At 42.5% G+C, this 24,613-nt stretch overlaps 1 protein-coding gene across 6 annotated transcripts in view; it reads right to left on the bottom strand.

Annotated features, from left to right (window-relative positions):
• TRIM55 (tripartite motif containing 55) overlaps positions 1–24,613 on the bottom strand; it is a 62,971-nt gene that overhangs the window by 31,270 nt on the left and 7,088 nt on the right. For 5 of the 6 annotated variants that reach the window (XM_016959527.4, XM_054656801.2, XM_016959528.4 and 2 more), the window contains 4 exons: positions 17,658–18,060; positions 16,620–16,792; positions 9,938–10,103; positions 7,903–7,998 (listed from right to left, as the gene is read on the bottom strand). In XM_016959527.4, coding sequence (XP_016815016.1) covers positions 7,903–7,998; positions 9,938–10,103; positions 16,620–16,792; positions 17,658–17,825 — 603 coding nt within the window. In that variant the 5' untranslated portion in view covers positions 17,826–18,060. Of the gene's footprint in view, positions 1–7,902; positions 7,999–9,937; positions 10,104–16,619; positions 16,793–17,657; positions 18,549–24,613 lie in introns of those variants that run through there. The other variant, XM_016959529.4, reaches the window with a different exon arrangement.

The following is a 24,613-nucleotide window of genomic DNA, read 5'->3' as shown; positions in this document are numbered from 1 at the left end:
GCCCTCTAAGCTGATGAGGGAACAGATATGTGCCATGAAAAAAAAATGTTCTCAGAGGCCACCTAGCTAGTGACAGTGATGACTCTGAATTTCAGTACCTACTGTGCCTTTGTTAATGTGAATCTGCAACACTTTCAGCAGTGACTTTCTAGCAGCCTGAAAAATGGAATAGGAAAAAATGTGGACTTTCGCATTGTGAAAACGTCTGCAGACAGAACACTTTAAAGGACTGTTGTTACCTACAAAAGCATGATAGCAACCATGTTTGTCTCTTCTCCACAAAAACTTCCTCATCTCAAAGACTGCTCCTTGCTTTTAGCATACTTTTTCATTTACTTGAATAAAAAGGTATGTATCTTTAAGACCAATTCGGAGCCATACACCTCCCCTCTTCTCTGGACAGTAATTCAATCAAGATATACACTTTTTGAACTTTCGAGTTTATCTTTTCAAATAGTCTCCATTTTCTTCCTTTTGATGTCTGTGCTTCCTACATCCTCTGTGTGTGCACCTGTGTGAGTGTGCTTAGCAAGTGAAGTATACCTCCACCATAAATGAAGTAGGTATTGGTCTCCGGGTATACTCTGATGCAAAGCCTCTGGCTGCTGCACAGCCTTCCTCCTGGGTCTGCTAGGACAGTTATATTTCTTGGCTTCTTGGGAGAACCAAATTAAAGTTGTCTATAATATTTTAATGAAAATAAAATTCATCCCATTTCTAGGGAGAATGCAGTGTGGATGCAATATACCAAAAGGGGATGATTTTATAAAGTGAAGATCATCCCTCCCATATTGAAATGGTAAGATGATGATGGGTGGGATATTTGTTTCTAACCAATGCCAACATTTCTGGATGTAAAGAAAAAAAATCAAATGGTCATTTGGTTGTTTCCTTAGAAGTGAGTAGGTAACATTTCACATTGACCTAAAGCCATTGTTGAACTGTTGCCATCATGGAAATGTTAAAATTGGCAGACTCCAATTTCTAGCCACCTTTATATTTTAGTAGTAATAAGGAAAACAAAATATGCAACTGTAAAGAGAACATTTCATGGAAAGAAAAATCAACAATAGATGACCTTACATTAAAAGAGAAGACAGCCTTCCAAGCAAAGCACCATCATACCACTGTTTTAAATGGCTAGATTTTTATTGGTTCACTTTTCTCTCAGGTAATTATCACTCTCTAAAATGATCTTGTTGTTCATTCGATTACTGCCTAACTCCTCTATTAGAATAAAAAATGCCTGTGAACAGAACCTTTTATGTTTAGCTCATCACTAGTTCCCAGCATTATGTGTACAGAACATGGCACACAATGCACCCTTGAGAAATATAGATTGAAAGAATGAATGAATGAATGAATAAAATGTGACTTGCATCTAGAAATATTCAGCCTTCATGCAAAAGCTTCAATTTTGTTCTGTTCCAAAGAAATAGGTATTTAAGTGGATATTCCAAGCTTCTGCTTCATTCATTGTTAAAAAAAAAAAAACCCCAAAACCAAGAAACCAGTAAAATATAGCTATGCAACCTTTGGGAAACCATTGAACCTCAGGACAGTTGTTAGTATGTTTGTATTTGTACAGTGAAAGATTGAATTATATAATTGCTAAAGTCCCTTCTGACTCTACAGTGCCAAGACTCTCTAATTTCAGGTAAATGTGAAGAAGTTTCAGAGAGTCATTAGGCTATGATGTGCTTCCCTCTGTTCCTGGCAAGTCTTGTGTCATCGACAGCATTAAGATATACATACATGTCCTAGCCCTGAAAGCTCAGCACTAGCTTGCACACGTGCCATCGCCACAATAGGAAAAAAACCTAAGGCAACAATGACCACTGCTCTTACCATGTAAGGAACACAGCTCTGTGACCAAAATAGAGCTGAAGATAAGCTCTTAGACCCACCACTTGTCACTGAGCAACTGTGGCTTGATTAGGCCCATTCATATCTCCACCACATTCCTCCAACATTCATCGAGACATACTTGTTAGAGCTATACCTTCATTTGAAATAAGGAACTTCAAAATTCCCTTCAATAAGCAAACAGGATTTCCTGCCACCAACCCTCCAAAAAAGAAAAGAAAAGCAGCCTGTAGATTAACAATACTGAAAAAAGAACTACATTAAAGTAAGAAGTTTCTTCCAAGAAAATCAAATCCAGCCTTTCATTCATAAAGCTCCAGTTACAAGCACTTGGAGAAGTCCCATGAGTACAGACTAGGGTGTCCCTAGAAAGGGGACAGATAAACTACAGAGACACCAACTTCTGGGCACCCAGGCTGGGATTCAGCCCTCCACCAGCTGGCCCCTTTGTGTAGTGCTCAGCAAACAACTCCATTCAGTGGCTGTGGATCTCGGGTCTTCCAAACTCAGGCTCTTTTCTACTACTTCATGTTGCCGCTCCATGTTCGAAGGATAATTATACGGTAATTTGAGGGATTTCTAACACTTACTCTTGGGGTTCTTGGCATTTTGGTTTTTCTGGGCTAAGCCAGATCATTTAGAATCTTCTTGAGTAGACGTTATAAGGGCTGAGGGCCAGGTGGGCCTGTTCTGACTGGAACCCCATGGTTCAGTGAAAGCCACTTGTCAGACTGAGCAGATGTTTATCTCACTCTGGTCTGCTGTGGGTAGTCACCATGTTTCCCAGAAGAGGCTCAGTCTCCCTTGGTTGCCTATATTTCCAGTTGCCACAAAGCCTCTTAGATAAAGAACAGAAGTCATTTGTAGCTCCATTCATTCTCAACGTGTCCCTCTAGAGGGAGATGCTCAGTCCTGCCATCACAATTAACTAGGACCTGATAGTCTTCTGACATCATTTAAAAGATGCTCCAGAATCTCTAGAGGTTCCTATTGGATCACATCATCAGAATAAGTGTGTGCTTTCCAAGCTGACTCTGAGGCTGTAAGGTGACATTTACCAAGCCCCTGGAATGTACCTCTTATTTCAACTTCGTCATGATGACAATGCTGTGAAGAAGGTATTATCATCCCCACTGTAACGCTGAGGAAGCCGAGAGACAGGAAGCTTAAGTAACATGCCCAATGTCATGTAATTAAGCAACAGAACTAAAACTCAAACTCTGAAATCTGTTCTTTTAAACATATGTTATATTGCCTTTAAAATTCTGGCATGGTATTTAAACAATTCTAATTATATTCATACTTCATATTTGTAATGGCATGGACAATGTCTCAGAGACTAGAAATGGTCATTTTGGGTAAAATCACTGTTTTGGAAATACAATGAATTTGTTATCACTGCAAAATCATTGGAGGGTTTTATTCAAGTTGTCCTTTTTCAGAGATTGGAAATGCTCAATATCAAATATTTATTATTTACTTGGAACAGTTTCCACTAGACAGGCCATACAAAACAGGGATGTTTCTAGGCCTGCCAGCCTGCCTTTGGGATGGCCAGTATTAACAGCCTGTGCCCTTAAGTATCCAGTGACATAGGATAAGTTCCATTGGTAAAGTTCACAAGAGGTAGATTATGTTCTCTAGGGATGAGAAGTGAAAGTCAAGCATGTTTCCCTGGAAGCAGAGAGCTCCCCAGTGGACATTTCCATTCCTACAGGCAGCCCCCCATCCAGTTCCATTCTGTTCCAGAACAGCTCCAGGCCTAGAAAGGCAAGCGAACCTTCAGATCATGCTGGGCTCATGGAACAGCCCAGAAGCCCTCCATCAACCTGCAGTCCGGAGTTCAGGGAACGTCTTAGGCCAAGCCACTCTCAAGAAGCGGAGGTAAAAAGACTCACGGCTCAGTTCATTCACCATCAGCCCACAGCATGGAAGGAAAATGCCACTCCCCCTTTCAAACCACCCTTTTGCAACTATAGGCATTCTCAAATCCTTCTTCATTATCACAGTAAATTCATGTTAATGCAGACATTATTCTTAAAGGATAACAAGGAGTCCACAGTGTAATTTACCCTAAGCTCAGCATTGCTTCAGGGCTGGTCTTGGGACAGGTGCCTCCCCAGGCCAGTCCTGTGTGACATTACATGATTAGGACAAAATTAGACATGTGCAAGGAAAGCACAGCCACCAAAGGGCTCTGGGGCAGGTGTCAGCGCCCCAGGCGGGGAGAGGCTATGTAATTATGGAAGGATAATACCCACCCCAGGGACTACTTCATTTCCCATCCCTAAGGAACTCTTCACCAATCAGAAAAGAGAATTCTTTAACAACAGCTCTCCACCCCCTGGCCAGGAACCACTCATAGCTTCTCAGAACATGTTTCTGGGCAGGTGGGAGCAAAGCCAGAAAGGGAAACGAACTCCGGGCAGAACCGGAGACACAAGAGCTCTGTGGCCCTGACCCTGGTAGATAATCCACCCAGCTCTCAAGCTAGGACCATTTCACTGCAAGCCAAGGACCTGGTTTGCTGCATGTTGTCCTGCCTTGCAGGCTGGCAAGAAGTTGAGCCTCTGGGCTTTGCCCACTGATATGGAACTGGCTCTGGGAGATCACCCCAGCGATGACAGATGCACAGGGTGGCCATCTGGAAGTGCCCCTGTCCTCAGGGATGCTTCAAACAAAGGTTAATGTGTCAAGAGGGATTCATAAAGTCAGAGACCTCCATGGGGCTTTGAGACCATCTCTACATCTCCAGATGAGCCACCTAAACTGATCTGAAAGAACTATGCTCATGTGAATCATATTCACTTATTCTTTATTTTGCTGGTTATTAAAAATGTCAGACTTACTTTATAAAAATGTGAATACAGGAATATATAAGGGAGGCAGTGAAAATCACCTGCAGTCCCACTATTCGCTGCCCTTAAACTTTTGGTGTTTTTCATTCCTAACTTCTCCCCATGAATGTATAGGAGGCTATATGTAAATATCCACAGTCACGGGTTGCTTAACTAGTATGTTCTGAGAAGTGCATCCTTAGGCAGTTCCATTGTGTGAGCATCACAGAATGTACTTACACAAACCTACATGGCAGAGCCTACTGCCCACTTAGGTTGTATAGCACAATCTATTGCTCCTAGGACACAAACCTGTACAGCATGCTACAGTACTGAATACTATGAGAAAATGTAATACATGGTATTTGTGCATCTAAGCATATCTAAACATAGAAAAGGTACAGTAAAAATATGATATTATAATCTTATGAGACCTCCATCATATATGCAGTTCATCATTGACCAAAATGTTACATGGTGCATGACTGTACTTTCTATACTGTTATATATGAATATACATCCTAAACAATAAATAAGAACGTATATTTGCTATGTTTTTTCATCTTATAAAAACAGGTATGAAATAAATGAAAGAAATGAAATAAACAGGTAAAAGGATGGACTTTTAAGACTCCTGATAATTTGCAGCCTCATCATAAAGTCCTGCAGGGAATGATTACATACCCTCCCCTAGCCACCTGTGAAAATGCTTATTAGAAAAGTGTGTCATGTTCAATGAATTGTATTGCCAATAAGAATGGGGGTAATGATCCTGCCCTTCCCTGCCAGGACGTTCTTCCTGACATCTGCACTAATCCCTTCTGCTGATTTAACTTCAAACCTGTTCCTTCTTGTCATTTCAGTGAATAAAAACAGCACTTCCTACCATGCCCCTGATCGGATTCTATGAAGAAAACCTGTTGTCAAATCTCTGCGGCCCACTCAGTGTCCTCTGATGCTGGCTAAAGGGAGCCCTAATCATTTGCATTTGCTCAAGAATCAAATTGCTCAAGGCCCAGATGGACCCCCCAGGACTCTTCTCCTGTGCATTCTCCAGCTTCTCCATCCCAGACAGAAAGCCTGTTCCTTCCAACAGACATCTCCAGTAAATCCCTGAGATTACCTCGCTCACCCACAAGCAACGTGCTCCTATTTATAAACTCAAGACTCAGCTTGGTACTACCCTGGAGTGCTGATTCATGGTGTTATGACCAAATTGTATTTTGCCTTTACTGTAAATAAGTACAAAGAAAAAAGTTTGTACTGTCTGTTTCCTAATCTCTTTCGGCTCTTCACCAAGAGAAAACTTTCCTTCTATAAATGGATCCCAGACTGATCATGGATGTTTTCAGGAATATGAGTGTGGAGAAGAAACGAGATTGATTTTAATAGTGTGCAAATTTAAAATGAGATAAGTATAGCTAATGTCCTAAAGCCCTCATTTAGAAAATGGCCTTTAGCTTTGAATAGAACTTGCCTTTCTAATGATAAAATAATAAGAATAGTATTTATTGAACACTCACCACATGCCAGGCACTGTGCTAAGCATTTTGCTTCTGCTTATTTAATTATTCATAGTAACTCTATAAGGTAGGTACCATGATTGCCCCATTTTTACAGAGGAGAAAACTGAGGAACTGAATCTCCTTGTAGCAACACGAATGGATTTTAAAAACATAATGCTGGCTGGGCGTGGTGGCTCACGCCTGTGATCCCAGCACTTTGGGAGTCTGAGGTGGGCAGATCAGGACGTCAGGAGTTTGAGACCAGCCTGGCCAACAGAATGAGAGCCCACCTCTACTAAAAATACAAAAAATTAGCTGGGCATGGTGGCGGGAGCCTGTAATCCCAGCTACTCAGGAGGCTGAGGCAGGAGAATCGCTTGAACCCGGGAGGCGGAGGTTGCAGGGAGCCAAGATCATGCCATTGCACTCCAGCCTGGGTGACAGTGTGAGACTCCATCCCAAAAAACAAACAAAAACCCCAAAAACATAATGCTTAGTTTTTAAAAAAGAAGCAGAATGAAAAATACCACATAATACCATTTATAAAATTAAAAGACATGTATATAACACAATACGTATTTTATAAGAATACAAACAGAACATCAAACATGTTAGAGTGGCAATCTATGGGGAGGAGAACAAGAGTGGGAAATGAGGATAACGGGAAATAAATAGATAACAAGAGAGGCTTGCACACAGCAATGAGAACTATATGCCATGAACTGAACAGCATCATACCTCCACCCTCTGCGCAGAGGTCCAACTACAAAAACAATGACCCCAAATCTTAGAGCAGGGAGATTGTAATGGACTGCTCCAGTTACAGAGCCAGGGCCTGGACTTGAACCCAGGTGTCTTGCACCTGCCCCAGAGCAGCACGGATGTAACTAGTCAGTGAATTTTCAATTCCTGAAAAGATAACTGCCACATAGCTAACTCTCTTTAGGCTTCCACACTTTAAAGGCCTCCGGTAATGACATACTTTATATTTGATCTTGAGGGACAAGTAGATTTGCTCTATTTATTATACGGCAAGCTCAAATATGAGCTAAACAACCGGCCACTCATCTCTTCATTCAGCAAGATTTTTTTTTTTTTTTTTTTTTTTTTTTTTTTTTTTTTTTTTTAGTGTTGATTATGTGCCAGGCATTGGGCCAGGCAGAGGGCAAGTGGAGATGAATGAGCTCAAACTCTTGGCCTCCATGAGCTCCCAGCCACTGAGCCATTCTCTAACTACAGCTAGGCAGATCTTTCTCCTCCTTATGGCCACTTCGCAGCACTGCTGTAAGAGCAGAGAAGTGCAGCTCAAACCTGCCTATGACTGTCTAAAGCACCAATGAGCATTTCCTAAGACAGTTTGGATTTCCACCAGGAAAGTTTGCTGTAATAGCAACAACACTGATTTCCATGATGGGGGATTTAATTTTCTTGTAGCTAATCTTTCAAAAGGAAGAAAGGACAACACATACAGCAACAGCCCTAGTAATTGTGGTAACATCTGCCTCAGTGACTCATGTGATAATGTCTCTTTCTGTGCAGGAGGTGAATATTTCAGAGACATATCAGGAAGGAGGCCATTCTAGAAGCAAAGAATGAAAGGTCAGAATAGGGATGTCTAGTGTGGCACTAAGGAAGTCATAAACCCCCAGGCATTGCAGGCTTGGTTGAGATGCTGTGGGAGTCACCTGACTCACCTCGATAGTTTTGCAGGTGTCTTCCAGCTGGCTGATCACTCCCTGGACTCGATCGTTGCTGCCCACGAGGATGGCGATGCCATCACTGAGCTCAGACTAATGAAGAGAAAACATGAACCCAATATCTTAGGGGTTTCCTAGTCACCCTGACTGTGAATTGGTCATAATATTGTCTTTACAGGTTCTTAATTTAGGATCCATGCAACCCCTAAGGACTAACAGGGAGGCCTGTGGACCTCCTGATATTGCAAGCAAACCTTTGTGTATGAATCCATTTGTGCAGGGAAAGGTTTCACAGTTTTCATCAGTCTTAATATTGAGATCAACATGTTCAAGCTAAAGAATTCTAAGTATTGTTTATAAATAGCATGGAGACCAATATGTGACTTCAGGGACCCAAATGGAATTATTTGCCTAGTGGAACTAAGGGTCAATTTTACTTGGGAAATGTGTATAGTAAATACTCATTTATTCAACAAATACTTATTATGGGCATAAGAATATAGTGTATACAGACACAAACACTCACACATTAGACTAAGTCATTACAAACTTCACACTGAAACAAAGAACTAGTTCTAGGGGAGAAATGTCAACTTTTAAATTCCTTTGCTCTTTTGACTTAGGAAGAGATCCTATTGTTCCTATTCACCCCCTTCCCAAGACTGGCTGATGGAGCCACCAGGAGCACTGGAGGGGCACTTGGGAGACCCATGCGCTCGGTCCAACCCTACCCCCAACTTCTCTGTGATGTTGGGCAAAACATATATTCAATTTTGACCCTAATTTTCTCACATTTAGAAGGAGAAGATTGGACCAGAACAGTGATTATAAAATATTTTAAAGCTGCAGAACCTTCTTCAAGTGAAAGCTAATATGGAGGTGAAGCTGCTTTGGCCAAACAGGAGCAAGGGTGAGGGTCCCACCAGTCTGTTCTTCTGTCCATTTCACATGAGTCTCCAGGCTCTGAAGGAAGGAGTGTGAAGCAGCTACCATCCAGTTCTATCATGCTATGCTTTGGGGGAGGTGGGCAGAAGAGAAGGGGGAATAAATTGTAACTGGATTCAAAAATAAACAAATGTTGTGGATAATTTGCAAAATCTGTTTCTTTAGGACTTAGTGGCCACTAGTTGTAATTGGTGTTGCCCAAGAGTTTTGCTTCCAAATTTGATATCAGCACTGATCTTCACAGTAAAACACTGATCAAATGTGGAACTGATGATTCTAAATGAAAGAAACTGAGTAGTGGAACTGCTCAAGTTCTCGGTGCCTGGAGTGGCTGCACCTATTGGAGTACCCAACTCCACTTTTATCTGTACCAGATGGATAAATTCTGACCTGCTCGTGAATGAAACCAGGTTGGCAGGTTGGTAATGTGTAGAGGGAGACACTGTCTTTCTGTCTGCTCAGAATTAGGGGGCTATGGCTGAGGCCCTGGGGTCAGGGGGAGACACCACACTCAGAGGGGTTTTTAGGCAACTGGCCCTGGTGACAGGAGGGCCAGCACAAGTCTGTGTTTTAAAGCTGTTCTGTAACTGCATGTCATCAGTGTAACCCTCCCTCACTAAGAGTGTGGGATAAAAGGCATTGAGGAGGGCCAAAGAAATCTTTCATGGGTGGATGAAGGAAAGTATTCTGTGACTAGGGTAAAAAGCTGTCCTTTTCTTATCTGTAGTCTAAACTTCACATAATCTTGAGCAGTTTGAGCTTTTGCTGGGTCCCCTAACATTGCTCATCATCAGCAACCTCCAAAGGGCACAAAAACAGGGATTGTGCCGTTCTGCACCCCTTCCTGAACCTGGGCACCCCTGCACTGTCTCGCCTTGTCCCCCACCGTCCAGGGAATTTGGTGTGTGCCTCGTGCACAACTGTGCACATGTCTTCCTGCAGACCTTGTGTGCCCTCCAGTGTCCCATGGCCCTGCGTGGCTTGGGCTTCCTCCTCCACCGCAGGGAGCCACTCACACTGGCCCCAGGAAGGCCCTAAGGTGTGGGGATGGGGAGGGGTTGCGGGAGGGAGGGAGCAGCTCTGTTACCTTCTGTCTCTGGAACACATGAGTGAGGGGAGCCACCTGGCAGTCCTTGTGTGCACCAAACACCTTGCACAGAGAGCAGGTGGGTACTTCGCAGTTCAGACAGTAGATGTTGATGCGCTCCTCTTCATGCTCCTCGCACATGGGCTGGTCGGATTTCTTTTCTGGCCTGGGAGGAGGTAGGCAGATAAATGTCCATCAGCTCTCACTGGGGCAATCTCATCAAGGCAGAGCTGATGTTGCTCTGCCTTGCAAATTCCTTCTCTTCCCTGTATGCCCAGCAATTCTATTCCAGAAGACCCCCAGGGGCCCTTTCACATGCTCAGAGCCCACCAAATTCAGCTTCCCTGCAGGTGTAGCAGGGGAGTGCTGGCAAATCTCTAACAACCTGCTTGGGGTAGGGACAGAGACGTGGAGATCCTGATTTGTACCATTTGCCCATTTCCATGGTGTATTTCCACATGGCCAATTTCAAGTTATTTAAGGTTTAAGAATCTGCTAGTGAAATTCCTGAAAGTTGAATATCGAACCCTGGTGAGCCATCAGGAACGTGGTCCAGCACTGTGTCTACATGCTCACGAGTTTCTCAAGGGACACTTTTCCATTATGGACCAAGAACAGGAAGTTGTTGATGAACTAAAAGTCGAGTTTGCACCAGCTTTTAGGAGTAGCTAGATCGCCCCCCTCCAGCCTCTGGCCCCAGGAAAGACCCTTTTCACCTGAAGAAATGAGGATAGGTGTGGCTCACATGGAACCGAAATCTTCTGATTATTAATTCAAGTACTGGTTGGATGCAAATGTGTATAAGAGGCAAGTGTGGGTGTACCTCCTTATATAAACCCCAGGAATTCTGATATATCCTATCTAATGACTGAGGCTGCTAATAGTTTTCAGAAGTATTCAAAAAATTCAAATCCAAATCCAGAAGCTTTCTTCAAATTTCCAAACACATAGTTATTTAGCAACATCTTAGATTTGGGACTACATTTTGTTTTGTTGCTATACAGATCCAATTTTTAAAAACTACAGGTTTTTATGAGCCATGAAATCAATTTAGGGAGCTGTGATCTGCATTGTTAAAATAAAAATAGAATGGAATAGCAAATACTGTGAATTACATGTAGTAAAAATAAGTATTGCTGTTCGAAACTTTTGTTTCAGGTGTACGTGTGTATATATGTGACTGAAACAAAAGTATATGTGTGTTTGTGTGTGTGTGTGTTTGTGTATGTGTGTATATACGTATGTACGTGTGTGTATATATATCCATCCATATATGTAAGTGGTCACAATGTAAAATGCACTTCCTACTGTAAATCATGAATACAAGTGTTTGAAACCCATCGTTTTTGATGTGTGGTATCTTGTAGCTGCAGACCCAGAACTCAGAGAAAGGCAGAGAACATGCTGATGTGCCTCTGTAAGACGCTAATGTTCCTTTATAAGTTGCTAGGTGGATGTCAATTACTTGAGATTAGGCTAAACATTGGGAGAAGCCGTGGGTCTTGTAAGAAAATTGCATGGGCTTCCAGTTTCAAAATTTTAGAATCTGACTGTTGCAAAAGGAATTTCTGTCTGGTCTTGCAGCAATATGCTTTCCATGAAGTCTATGACCTTCTGATTTGACCACATTATTTGGAACTCAAATAAGGAAGTCAACTCCACAATTGAGAAAATTATCCTCCTCTCAGGTCTGTCTGTTTCCTCCACTAGAATATCAGCTCCATAAGGGCAGGGGCCATGATGAGTCTTTTTTTTTTTTGCTGCATCTCCAGTACTCGGAACAGTGCCTTGCACAGAGGCAGTGGCTCCATAAATATTTGTTGCACAAATGAGTGAGACAATGAAAGGGAATTTGACCTATTAGATGGACAGTATTCCCTGTGCTCTAGTGTAACACCACCCAGCTGGAGAAGGCATGGCAAATATGGGGAAAGCCTGGGATCACCTGGCACTCCTGAGTGGCAGAGGAAGAGACCAGACCACATCCTGATTACTCCTTTAATAAATGACAGTGCCCTCTGGGGTTGGGACTGGCAAGTTGGTCTCTGCCTGGTCAAAGGCTTCTTCCCCTCTAAACCCTTCCCTCGTAGGTATCTCCACCTTATTATTAATGTGGGCTAAGCAAGAGTGGGCAGCTTGGGTCCCACATGCTGTTCTGATATCAACAGCTGTGACCAGAGATTGCATCATAGAGCACAGGTCTATGCAGTATATGCAAATATTGAAAATGTGAAAACAGCCATAAGGCTCTACATTTAGTTTTGTTTGTGATTCAATTTATTGATTTTTTTCATGGTGCTGTATACACTGAGAACGATTTCCCATATTCCTCATTGGGTTTTTCTTATTTAGGTTGTAGCCCAGCCCCAGAGGCACCACTTACTCGTAGATGAGCATATAATGAAACCTCTGTACAACTTCAAACATGTAACTGACTTGGGACAGATTTGGCATGTAAAAGAATGACATAAATACATGTTTATGAGGTGAGAGCAGCCAAGCTCACAGCTGTGGTCAGGGCCCAGTGCTAAATGTTGGCTGTGGCCCCTCACCATTCAGTGTAGGCTAGACTGAGAAGTATGTAGCCTGCTGTCTCTGGTCTCTGAGGTTCCCGGGGCCACCCTAGAGTTTCCTGAGGAGTGGGCATCTGGTCTTGGTGAGGCAATTGAAGTAGTAACTTTGTAGTCAAACTGATATTTTTTTTGAGATGGAGTTTTGCTTGTCGCCCAGGCTGGAGTGCAATGGCTCAATCTCAGCTCACTGCAACCTCCACCTCCCGGGTTCAAGCGTTTCTCTTGCCTCAGTCTCCCAAGTTGCTGGGATTACAGGTGCCTGCCACCACACCTGGCTAATTTTTTTGTATTTTTAGTACAGATGGAGTTTCACCATTTGGTCAGGCTGGTCTCAAACTCCTGACCTCAGGTGATCTGTCCACCTCAGCCTCCCAAAGTGCTGGGATTATAGGCGTGAGCCACTGTGCCTGCCCACACTGATCTTAAAGCTTCATTTCAGCTCAGCTTCTCCATGTAGTGGCTATGTGGCCTTAGACAAGTTACTTAACCTCTTCTGGTCTCAGTTTTTACTCATATCAAATATCGGATTAAGGGTCTTCTAATTAAATGTGGCAGAATGAACACAAGCATGTATTTATTTATGTATTTATATATGTATGTATGTATTTATGTATTTATTCTGCTGAAATCCCAGTGAAATGAGGATAAGGAAATAAAAGGGCATAAATCAATAAGGACAAAAAGTGAGCACAGATGACAGCAGATGAGAGATGTCAACCAAATGTTGGAAATTAGGAACATCTGGATGAAGGGACATGACCTACTTGAGTTGCGTCTTAGTTCTGTTACATTCCTGCAGTGAGAAGCTTACAATAAGCAAGCTGACTTGAGCTATGGAACCCTGGAAAGGCTCTGGAACTGCAGGAGCCAGTAGTCCTGAAGGTGGAAGTAGGCGGTGACAGAGTGGGAGAGGCTGAAAAGAGGAGGACTTTGGGCATGTTTTAAGAGATTACTTGAGGATGTGCTCCATAGAAATAAGAGAGTAAGCCACCAAACAAGGAGACCTGGAATCCAGGGAGCAAGGGGTTCAACCCAGGGGGAGAGTAAAAGAATTCCCAAGTAGAGGTAAAGCCCAGCCATGTGAAGGCTCAGTCCTAATCGTCTACAGTGGAAAGTCAATAGAAAATGTCTAAAATTGAAAAATCAAAGAATAGGAGCATACCAGTAGTATGCACATGTCATTGGTGATAAATAGCAGAAAAACAGCTAAAAGAATTAAAAGTGGTTGACTCTGGGGAATGAGGCTTGGGGGTAGGTAAAGAGAGAACAGAGTGGAGACTGCATTTCTCTTCAGAGGCCTAGTAGTAATGAATTTTAAAAGTTGTGTATGTTGATTACTTTAAGGCACTAAAAGCTTTAATAGGGTAGCAGTAATTATAATAATCAACACCTCACAGGATTATTCTGAGAATTAAAGAATTGCACATGATTCATGTGTTAGGCACCCTGAACAGTGTCTGGCATGCAGCACATAGTAGTTTTACTTGTTATATTTTAAAGTTAATTATTATTATATTAATTATTAATATTAGCCAAAATAGTACCTTCTCTTTCCATCTCCCACTCCCAACTGCGGCTAGTCTGGCACCATGCAGAATTCTGGATAAGAATGCCAAATTTTGGCTGGGCGCAGTGGCTCATGCCTGTAATCCTAGCACTTTGGGAAGCTGAGGCGGGTGGATCAAGAGGTCAGGAGATCGAGACTATCCTGGCTAACACGGTGAAACCCCATCTCTACTAAAAATACAAAAAAATTAGCCGGGCGTGGTGGCAGGTGCCTGTAGTCCCAGCTACTTGGGAGGCTGAGACAGGAGAATGGCATGAACCTGGGAGGCAGAGCTTGTAGTGAGCCAAGATCACACCACTGCACTCCAGCCTGGGAAACAAAGCAAAACTCCATCTCAAAAAAAAAAAAAAAAAAAAAAAAGAATGCTAGGTTTTGTGGAGACTTACAGTCTCCAGCCTTTCTGGAGGAGGTCAGAGTTGACTGACAACATCCCAGTCTGTGATTGGTCACCCCCCCGACCCCCTTCCAATAGCCACAGCTGAACTCTTCTCATTCTGTATATCCAAGGTCATTCCAGTGTTACCTAATGTACCCTGAGGCTCAAGATTCTGGTCTAGTAAGGCTGCCTGCCCCCAGGGGACACCTGCGTTTCCTCCCAGACATGTGGCCAAGTGCTCTGTGCAACTTGTGGTTTTGCTACCAAGTAAAATTGTCCCACAGGAGAGTCTCAAGTTCAAGAAAAAACAGCATAACAAAATCACAGAAAATCACAAAAGCATCCCTAGTTCACTCAACTATGAGCTTTATTGTTGGAAATTTGGTTCATTGCTTTTACGCAATTTACTTCCCAGGCCTGGGTACTATTTTTGGCAGCTGCACCAAGCCAACGTCATAGCTAAGGTGAAGATGTGTTTTGTAGTTTTACCAATACTGCAAGTTTTAACATCTCTTCTCTGGATTTCATAACAAGTATTGCTATTTTTTCATGTCTCAAGTTCCCACTGTGACAAGTAACAAAACATAAATTTATTGCAATAAATAGAACATGAAAGAATATTTGTGGTGTTGCTTAATCAGCTGGGATTTATGGGGCAACTATTCTGTGCAAGGCACTGTACTAGCTCTGAAACTTGTTACGTAAGAATATTTGTGGTATTGCTTAATCAGCTGGGATTTATGGAGCAACTATTCTGTGCAAGACACTGGACTAGCACTGAAACTCTTGTTATATAAACTCTCTTAATATTAGGTTGGTGGAAAAGTAATTGCTGTTTTGGCCATGAAAAGTAATTGCAAAAATCGCAATTACTTTTGCATCAATCTCATAATTAATTGGTTTTTAATTGGCTGGTTAAGTTTTTAAGAGACAAGTGTGTATTTGTATTTTAAAGTAGTGAAATACAATGAGATCAAATCTGTAAAGTAACAGCAACAGCAATAGTACTTTTGTTCTTGTCAAGAGACTTTGGAAGCAAGGGAAACAGCCAGCTGCAATCTCTGCAATATGTCATCAGCAATTCTTCCCCAAACCCATCTAGATCCTGGTACTGTCTAATTTAGTTTTGGATCTTTAGCGGAAATTAATAGCTATAATAATTATAATAATTATGTTAGATTTATAGAACAGCTTTCCTTCCAAGAGCACAAGCCTCTTAGAGCTCTGCAGATGTTCCATAAATACGTGTCCCCTAATGGAATCACAATGAGGCCATTTCTAGATGGTCTCAATATTGCTATCAAGCTTTGTGGACTGGACTGACCTGCACACAATTGAAAAGGGGCTCTTCACACCGTGCCTTCTAGGAATAAGCTTCCCGCAGCATTGTGTCTAGGAAAGGAATTCTATAGCCAATGTGGTTTGGTGAATAAGAAGCCTTTTTTGTTATTTTTAAAAAATGAATGGATAGATATATAATGCTATCACGATGCTACTCACAATCAACAAGTGAATGCTGACTATGCAGTAAATACAGTATAAGGAATAGGGAAACATAACCTGAATTTCACCTTTTTTTTTCCTTATGGCTCTGAAGTTTAAGTCCCTAAAGGCCAGGGTTTTGCCTTGCTTTGTGACTTCCCTTAGAGTAAATACAGTGACAACCTATGTTAGAGGATTTTGTTTTTATTATCATCCAAACAATTTTAAGGCAAGACTGTCTGAACTAGGAACTGGGCTACTTCGGAAGATGCCATTTCTATTAATTTTCTATTAAGTTTTTACTAGATTTTTTTTTCTTTGCTTTGTAGGGATCTGGAGCTACAAAGTGCCTGTGAAGTGAAAAATGTGTAAAATGGATGTAATACCAGGCTTTAAGGTAGAGGGGGACAGCAGTATGTCTCTTTCAGCATCACCATCTGGAATGGATTGGTGTTAATGAGTCACTTCATTCTTAAATTGATACAAAAGCATGGGCACCAACTCCCCTCTCTCCTGCTGTGAGCAATTCTCAGTCTCACTGGGAAGGACTGACTTGGAAAACCATTTTTCCATAAAACAGTCTGTGATTGATAAACAAGCATTCAGCGTAGCAACCCATTAAAACAAACAAACAAAAACAAGTTTCAGATGGGCTTGACACATGGAAGAGTGGAAGAGTGTTACCTGGTGGACTCCTGCTTGTAGATGTCAATGATATTTTCCACCAGCAGGTTCCTCTGAAGTCCATATACCCCATGTCTATCCAAAACCACTTCATGTCTACAGGATGGGCAGCGGAATCGGCCCCCTGATGCCATGGTGGTACCTCCTCTTGTGGGCAAATACGGGTTAGAGGCCTGTTCTTGCCAAGTAAGAAAAAAGGAATTGGGTAATGCCACAAGCAGCTTCTCTGAGACTTATTTTCACTCTCTGCTACTACAAACAACATGAACTTCTACTTTAAGCTTGCCATAAGATCATCCCTCAGGGCTTTCTCAGCAAGTGGTCCTGAAACACAGGGTCAGACCTTATCCACAGTCATCTGCGAATATACCATTGTCCACGTAAGGTGCTTTTCTGTCCACCACTTTCAGAACCAAAAGTTCCAGCCAGAAACTCCACACTCATGTCTTCAGCAGTTACTCATTTATAGTTTTGAAACACATTAAATGTTTTGACTTAAAAAAAATATGATTCTTGGTATTAAAATAAAACTAGATTTGGAGTAAAGAGGACACAAACCAAATCATTAAAAGAAACGTGTTTTTCTTGAAAGTAAATGCAACTTTATAAAGTTTTTTTGTTTGTTTGTTTTTCTTTTTTTGAGACAGAGTCTTGCTCTTTTGCCCAGGCCGGAGGGCAATGGCATGATCTGCGCTCGCTGCAATGTCCGCCTCCTGGGTTCAAGCATTTCTCCTCCCTCAGCCTCCCAAGTACCTGAGATTATAGGTGCCCGCCACCATGCCCAGCTTATTTTTTTTTTTTTGTATTTTTAGTGGAGATGGGGCTTTGCCATGTTGGCCAGCCTGGTCTCGAAGGGCTGACCTCAGGTGATCCAGTGGCCTCAGCCTCCCAAAGTGCTGGGACTACAGGCGTGAGCCAAAGCGCCCGGCAGCCTTAAAAAGTTTTTTAAAGGATTTCACCTCAATGTTAAGCACTTGATTCCAAGAGGAGGGAATCTTTTCCACCCCCTCCCCTCAACCAAATTCCAAACAAACCTACCTGGAAAATATCACTGGCACATTTCCTACACAGGTTGTGCTGACAAGGGAGAATCACCACAGGTTTCGTGAACATCTCTAAGCAGATGGGACAGATGAGTTGCTTCTCTAAGTTATCCATGGTCTGCTGCTCTTTGGAAAAAGATTTGTAATTCAGAGATGCGCTCATCTCCTCGCTGTCCCCAAGTGTGCTGCCAGGGAAGGGTGCTGCGAGTGGCTCCAGCAAGGGTTTCCTGGATATTATTCCAGGGATTGTGTGATCAAGTGTCCTTTACGTTTCTCTCGGTGGAGGACATTGTTTCAGGCCCTGGTTTGGAGTGGGTGCTGGAGCTGTTTTTAGCAGCCTGTGGTCACGTGACGGTGGGCTGACGTGTCCATATAAGCCAGTGACAGGAGGATGGATCCTGACAGGTGACGGAGAGCAGGAGTCAACATTCTTGCCCCAGGGAGTGAAGAGAGTGGGTGGGAAGGAGGATTACAAACCCCATTTAGACGGGGTTGTGAGGAGAAGGAGGTCGAAGCTGACAGTTGTCAACAACAAATGCAAATGTGCATGCCTAGCCACTGAACCATGCCCTCTGTGAGCACTCACTGAGAACTTGGTGATGGCTTCTCCAGGAAGGGGCAGAACACAGCACAGAGTCTGTGTAACTAATGCCAGCCCTGTCCTGAGAGTGTAGGAATTGAGTCACGGAAAGTAGCCTAATAGCACCTTCTTAGGTGAAAATGAACAAAACATGTCTTGAAAATTGTTATCCTGGCTTCACAAAGGCAATCATCAAAAAGACTTTCTTAATGTTAAGTATTTCATCTTTGTCAGCTGGGGTTGTGGTCTTTGAAAAATTCCAATTTAAAAGCTAAATTCAAATCCCTTCACCATAAAGGTATCCACCTAATAAATAAATACATGCATAAATAAAAATTCAAAACCAGTGGATGATCTAATTATTTGAGAAAAAAGTTACATTATAAAACAACTCTAGTATGCTGTTTGCTCTTCCCCATTGCTTTCCTCTTCCTTGGCCCTCTTTCATCCTATACTGCCCCACCTCCTACATACACCCAAAAACACAAAGAAAATTTGATAGTCTTTTACTGATTATTTAAATTCTTAAATTATATAATAGTTTGCAACAATAATCTGTAATGAGGTAGTAACTGGCAGGCACCTGGAGGTGGCAGATCTATTATTTTATTTTGTCATCCCTTGGGGGACAGTTACCAGTGCCATTGACAACTGAAGTATAAATGGAGTCCTACTTCCATATCTGCATTTCATCTGCCTCCAAAATACCTATTCTCCCTTGCATTTCCCCTTCCTCCAAGGTGACTTGTTAAACCATAGTTTCTCTGGTCATTTCTGATATTCTTGGTCTGCTCTTGAGTCATAAACATCGATTCTGACATTCATCAGGATTTTGTGAAGCAACAGTTTAACCAATACATATTGTATTTAAAAATGTTTAAATCAGATCAAAAATAAAAAAGAAATCCAAGTCTGTTTATATGTGATAAATTTCAGCTTTCTTTCTCCTTCATTTTAAAAACCTTGGGCAATAAACACATTTTGTTAACATATCCCTGGTGTGAATTAAATTACCAGTGAAGTGTAGGTCAGTTATGTGTGGTCTTAGTGCTGTGTGCACGGAGAGCTTATTGAGAATCTAGTAAGCTCTATTAACTAATAATAAGTTATATATATTCATAAGCATATCAGGGATCTTTAGAGAATTATCTTAGTCCTTTCAATATTTATTTAGCAACTACAGGGAGGACGGGAACTGGTAAAATTTTTTTACTGAGTTACTTCGGTTCACCCAGACTAGGCAGTTAATTGTGTTTATCAATTCATGGGCTATGGAGGGGAGGTCTGAGTACAATATGTGGGATATTTTCTAGGAAAGATTAAGTTTCTACTGCAAAAGACCTTGCTATCTAAGTAAAAGCACTTAGACTAATCATGCACATTGCAGCAGAGTCTTTTCTTTTAGAAGGAATTCATTCCTTCAAAATACATTCATTGGATATGTGTAGTGTGTCTCCATTGTGTGAGGCTCTGGGTATTGAAAGATGAACAAGACATAGGTCATTGGCCTCAAGGAGCTCAGTATAAGAGTGGAGATGAGACATGCACACACAGAACATAGTACAAAATAAAATGTGATAAAGAGTGCAAGCCAAAAAGTACCTGAGACAGGTCTCAATCGAGAAAGTTTGTTTTGTCAAGGTTAAGGGCGCGTGCCAGGAGGCAGGCCTGCACCTTTCTCCAAAGAAGATTTCGAAGGCTTTAATATTTAAAGGGAAAATAATGGATATTGGGGAAAGAGAAAAAAAAATTTCAGTTGTGGGTAGATAAGAGGCAAACAGTTGCATTCTTCTGAGTCTTTGATCAGCCTTTCACCAAATACATAATTTACACGTTGGGGCTGGGTGGTGGGTAGAGGAATAATAGTCATTTATGTCTTCCTTTAGCTCAGTGAGTCTGCATTTTTACATTAGAGGAAGAAAGCAGATATGCATTTGTCTCAGGTGAGCGTAGAGATGACTTAGAGTTCTGTCCTTTGTACCACGCCTGTGAAGATAAGCTGTCAATTTACACTGTCAGGGTAAAATTCAACAAAACTGTTTTAGGGTAAAGATATTGGGGCCTATAAGGAATTTCCCAGTGTGCAAATTGTAAGGGAGGTATGTAGCGTTTAAATCTTTGTAGCTATCTTATTTAGGAATAACGTGGGAGGCAGGTTTGCCTGACGCAGTTCCCAGCTTGACTTTTCCCTTTGGCTTAATGATTTCGGGATACCAATATTTATTTTCCTTTCACAACAGCTACAGCGTTTCAGGGTCAGAGGAATCAGAAGGGCTTCATGGGTGGGGGTAGCGTGTGAACTGCTGCACCGAGGATCTCAGAGGGATGGACGTGTAGTTAGGTGGGGCATGGCTGGGGCTTTCCAAGAGAAGGCACAGAAGCAGCAACATGGGCATGCACAGGCATGCAGGGGATCTCAGAGCCACGGTGGCTTGAGCTGGAGTGCAGGCACGCTGCTCAAGCATTGGCTGGCCATGGATACTGTGCTAAAGAGTTTTTAACACTTAATAAATTAAGCAGCAGGAAGTCGTTAAAAGTTTCTCACTGGACACTTCCGTGAGAGCAGTGGTTGGTTAGATTGATCTTTCAGCGATGATTGGGTTAGATTAGCATGAAGGTGGCTGGCTAAAAACCAGATCAGAGGCTGTTGCCAATAGTCCAGGTGAGAGGTCGCGAAGCCCTGGCACAGGTCATGGCAGTGGGGAAGGAAAGGAGGAAATGATCCCTGGGGCTGCTATGAAAGTAGAATCCACACAGATGACTCAGATGCCTGAGCCTGAGTAACCGATGATGTAGTGAGAGGCTGCAGAGTGAGTCAGAGACAGTCAGGCTTTCTCCCAGCTTCTGCATCTACCTCCCTTTGTGGTCTTGGAAAGTGACTTCACCTAGGAGGATTTCAGTTCTGCCCTCTATAAGTGAGTGGGGTTCCTAACCTAATTTAGCAGTATTTGTAGAAAAAAACAAAAACCTCTGAAACAGAATTTTCTTTTAAGAGACAGAGGGTCACTCTGTTGCCCAAACTGGAGTGCAGTGGCGCAATCATAGCTCACTGAAACCTCAAATTCCTGGGCTCAAGCAATCCCCTCACCTCAGCCTCCTGAGTAGCTGGTACTACAGGCGTGTACCACTATGCCCAGCTAATTTTTTAAATTTTTTGCAGAGACAAGGGTCTTGCTATGTTGCCCAGGCTGGTCTTGAACTCCTGGTTTCAAGCCATCCTCCTGCCTTGGCCTCCCAAAACTCTGGGATTACAGAGATGATCTCTATCTTCCTTTCTCTCTCTTTTTTTTTCTCTCTGTTCTTTCTTGCTCCCTGCCTTTTACTTTTTCTTAGAACTGTCCCTGGAGGCTACACAGGAAAACAGCATGAATCCCACAGGAGTAAGAGCCCAGTTGATGAATGTCAATGAAAAAGAGTAAAACTCTGTAAAATATTTGAAAAGATTTACTCTGAGCCAAATATGGGGACCATGACCTGTGACAGCCCCAGGAGGTCCTGAGAACAGGTGCCCAAGGTGGTCAGGCTACAGTGTAGTTTTATAAGTTTCAGGGAGACATAAGACATCAATCAATATATGTGGGGATATACATTAATTTGGTCTGAAAGATGGGACAGCTCAAAGTGGGGGCTTCCAGGTCATAGGTAGATTTGAAGATTTTCTGATTGGCAGTCGGTTAAAAGAGTTAAGATATTATCTAAGGACCTGGAATGTATAGTAAGGTATGTCTGGGTTTAGATAAGGGGTTGTGAAGACCAATGCCCTTGTGCAGAAGAAGCTTCCAAGTAGCAGGCTTCAGAGAGAATAGAAGTTAAATCTTAGTTAAATCTCTCCTGGATCAGGGAAAAGACCTGCAAAAGGAAGGGATTCTCTATAGAATGTAGATTTTCCTCAGAAGAGACAGTGTTGCAGGGCCATTTCAAAATATTTCAAAGAAATATATTTTGGGGTAAAATACTTCAATTTCTTTCAGGGCCTGCTATCTGTCATATGATGCTATACTAGAGTCAGATTGGAATTTGGTATCTTATTGCTACAAAGAGTCTGTTTGTTCAGTCTTAAGATCTCTGTTTTAGTGTTAATGCTGATCAGCTAAGCCTGAATTCTAAAAGGAAGAGGCTAGAAGGAGTCATGTGTGATCTTCCCATAACGGCCTGAACTAGTTTTTTAGGTTTACTTTGGAATGACCTTGGCCGAGAAGGGGCATCCATCAGTGAGTTGGGGGGCTTAGAATCATATTTTTGGTTTACCTTGTGAACCCCGAAAATCTGAGACAGGTCTCAGTTAATTTAGAAAGTTAATTTTGCCAGGGTTGAGGATGCATGCCTGTGACACGGCCTCAGGAGGTTCTAACAACGTGTGCCCAAGGTGATCAGAGCACAGCTTGTTTTTATACATTCTAGGGAGACATGAGACATCAATCAACACGTGCAAGATGAACATTGGCTTGGTCTGGAAATGTGGGACAGCTCGAAGCAAAGGCGGGAAGATTTGAAGCGGGGAGGGGGATTCCAGGTCCTAGGTAGATAAGAGACAAATGGTTGCATTCTTTTCAGTTTCTGATTAGCCTCTCCATTTATGCATTTATCTCAGTGAGCAGAGGGGTGACTTTGAATAGAATGAGAGGCAGGTTGGCCCTAAACAGTTCCCAGTTTGACTTTTCCCTTTAGCTTAGTGATTTGGGGGCCCCAAGATTTATTTTCCCTTCCCAACATGAATAATAACCACCTTCCTCTCTGCACTCTTTTTTCTCCATTCCTTGCTCCTCCCTGCTCTCAGACACCAATCCATGGGGTGGGTGTGTGAGCTGGAAGTGGGACACAGGAGGGAGTGCTCTGCTCTAAGGAGAAATCAGAACATTTTATTCACTCCCAAATCATTCACAGGGTCCAGGAGGTTGGGGAAATTCTGGACTTGAATCAGAATTTAAGTCATCTTCAGGCTCCGGGATTTGGAGTGGACCTGAGCCTGCACAGGGACATGAAAACCAGCTGATAAAAGAAAAAATTTAGACAAATTAAAATTAACAAAATTTAATAGAACAAAGGATGATTCATGAATGGGGCAGCCCTCAGAACCAGAATAGATTCAGTGATTCAAGGGCTGCCCTACGGTTGGATAAGATTTATGGACTGAGAAAAGGAAGTGATATACAGAAAACAGAAGTGAGGCACAGAGTTAGCTGGATTGGTAACAGCTCAGCGTTTGCCTTATTTGAACCCAGTTTAACAGCTGACCACCTGGGATTGGCTGAGACTCAGCGACCTGTTACAAGAGCACGTTACAGTCTGTTTAGACACCCAGTTGGGTGACAGTTCACTATGTACAAGAAATCTTTAGGTGAAACCTAAAATATGTATGAAGGTAGCTTTAGGTCAAACTTAATTTAACAAAGTGTAGTCTCCTGAAGGTATTTTGGTTTATATAGAAGGACTGCATTGCTTGCCCCACTTCCACCCCCACTCTTACCACACACATCAGGACAGAAGCTATAAACCGATCAGGAGCAATTACACAGGGAGCTGCCATGGTTGGAAGTCCTGGTTGTCCCTCGTTTCTGATTCCCACCAGCCTGGGGCTGGAGTATGTTTAGACACATTGAAAAACTGAAGCAAAGTCACCACCACCTTCCCCTCTTTCAACAGTTTTCCAGTCTCCCAGGTATGTCTGGGGAAATTAGATGGCTCCCTAGGAACCTGAGTGTGCACCCAACAGTGGATGTGACGCTGAAGGGTAACAACAAAAAGAGAAGGTTTTTGACCTCTTTCAACCTGTAGCTGCCGGGCCAAATGGAACCAGGCTTTTTCAGGGGCCAGGGCCCAGGAAAGAGATGTAGATCTGCAATGGAATTCTGACATGACCTACCTGGAGTTAGGCCAAATTTCACAAGTAAAGGGCATGGTCTGTCCTCACTTCAGACACCAACAGCAAACTCTGGGGTTCCCAGGTCCTGCACTTCTGACCAACTGGCTACAAATTTGGAGGTTCCCACTACCTCCTTATTATGGTAGAATGACTCACAGAACTCAGGAAAACATTATATTTATGATTACAGTTTTATTAGAGCCAAAAAGAATACAAATTAAGACCGGCCAAAAGAAGAAATGCATAGGGCAAGGTTGCAGGGTGTCCCAAATGTGAACTTCCATGTCCTCTCCCAGTGGAGTCAGGATGCATCACCCTCCTGGCACACGAATGTGTAACAATGCACACAGAGTGCTGTTAACCAGGGAAGGTCACCCGAACTTCTGTGTCCAGAGTTCTTATGGGGGTTTCATTATGCAGGCATGATTGATGGAATCATTAGCTTTGTGACTGATCTCAATCTTCAGCTTCTCCTTGCCTCCCTGGAGGTTGGGCTGACATCACATGG

Source organism: Pan troglodytes, chromosome 7 (genome assembly GCF_028858775.2).
Source record: "Pan troglodytes isolate AG18354 chromosome 7, NHGRI_mPanTro3-v2.0_pri, whole genome shotgun sequence".
Lineage (NCBI taxonomy): Eukaryota > Metazoa > Chordata > Mammalia > Primates > Hominidae > Pan > Pan troglodytes.
Note: the sequence above shows the minus strand (reverse complement) of the source record. Positions and strands in the feature narration are given on the sequence as shown.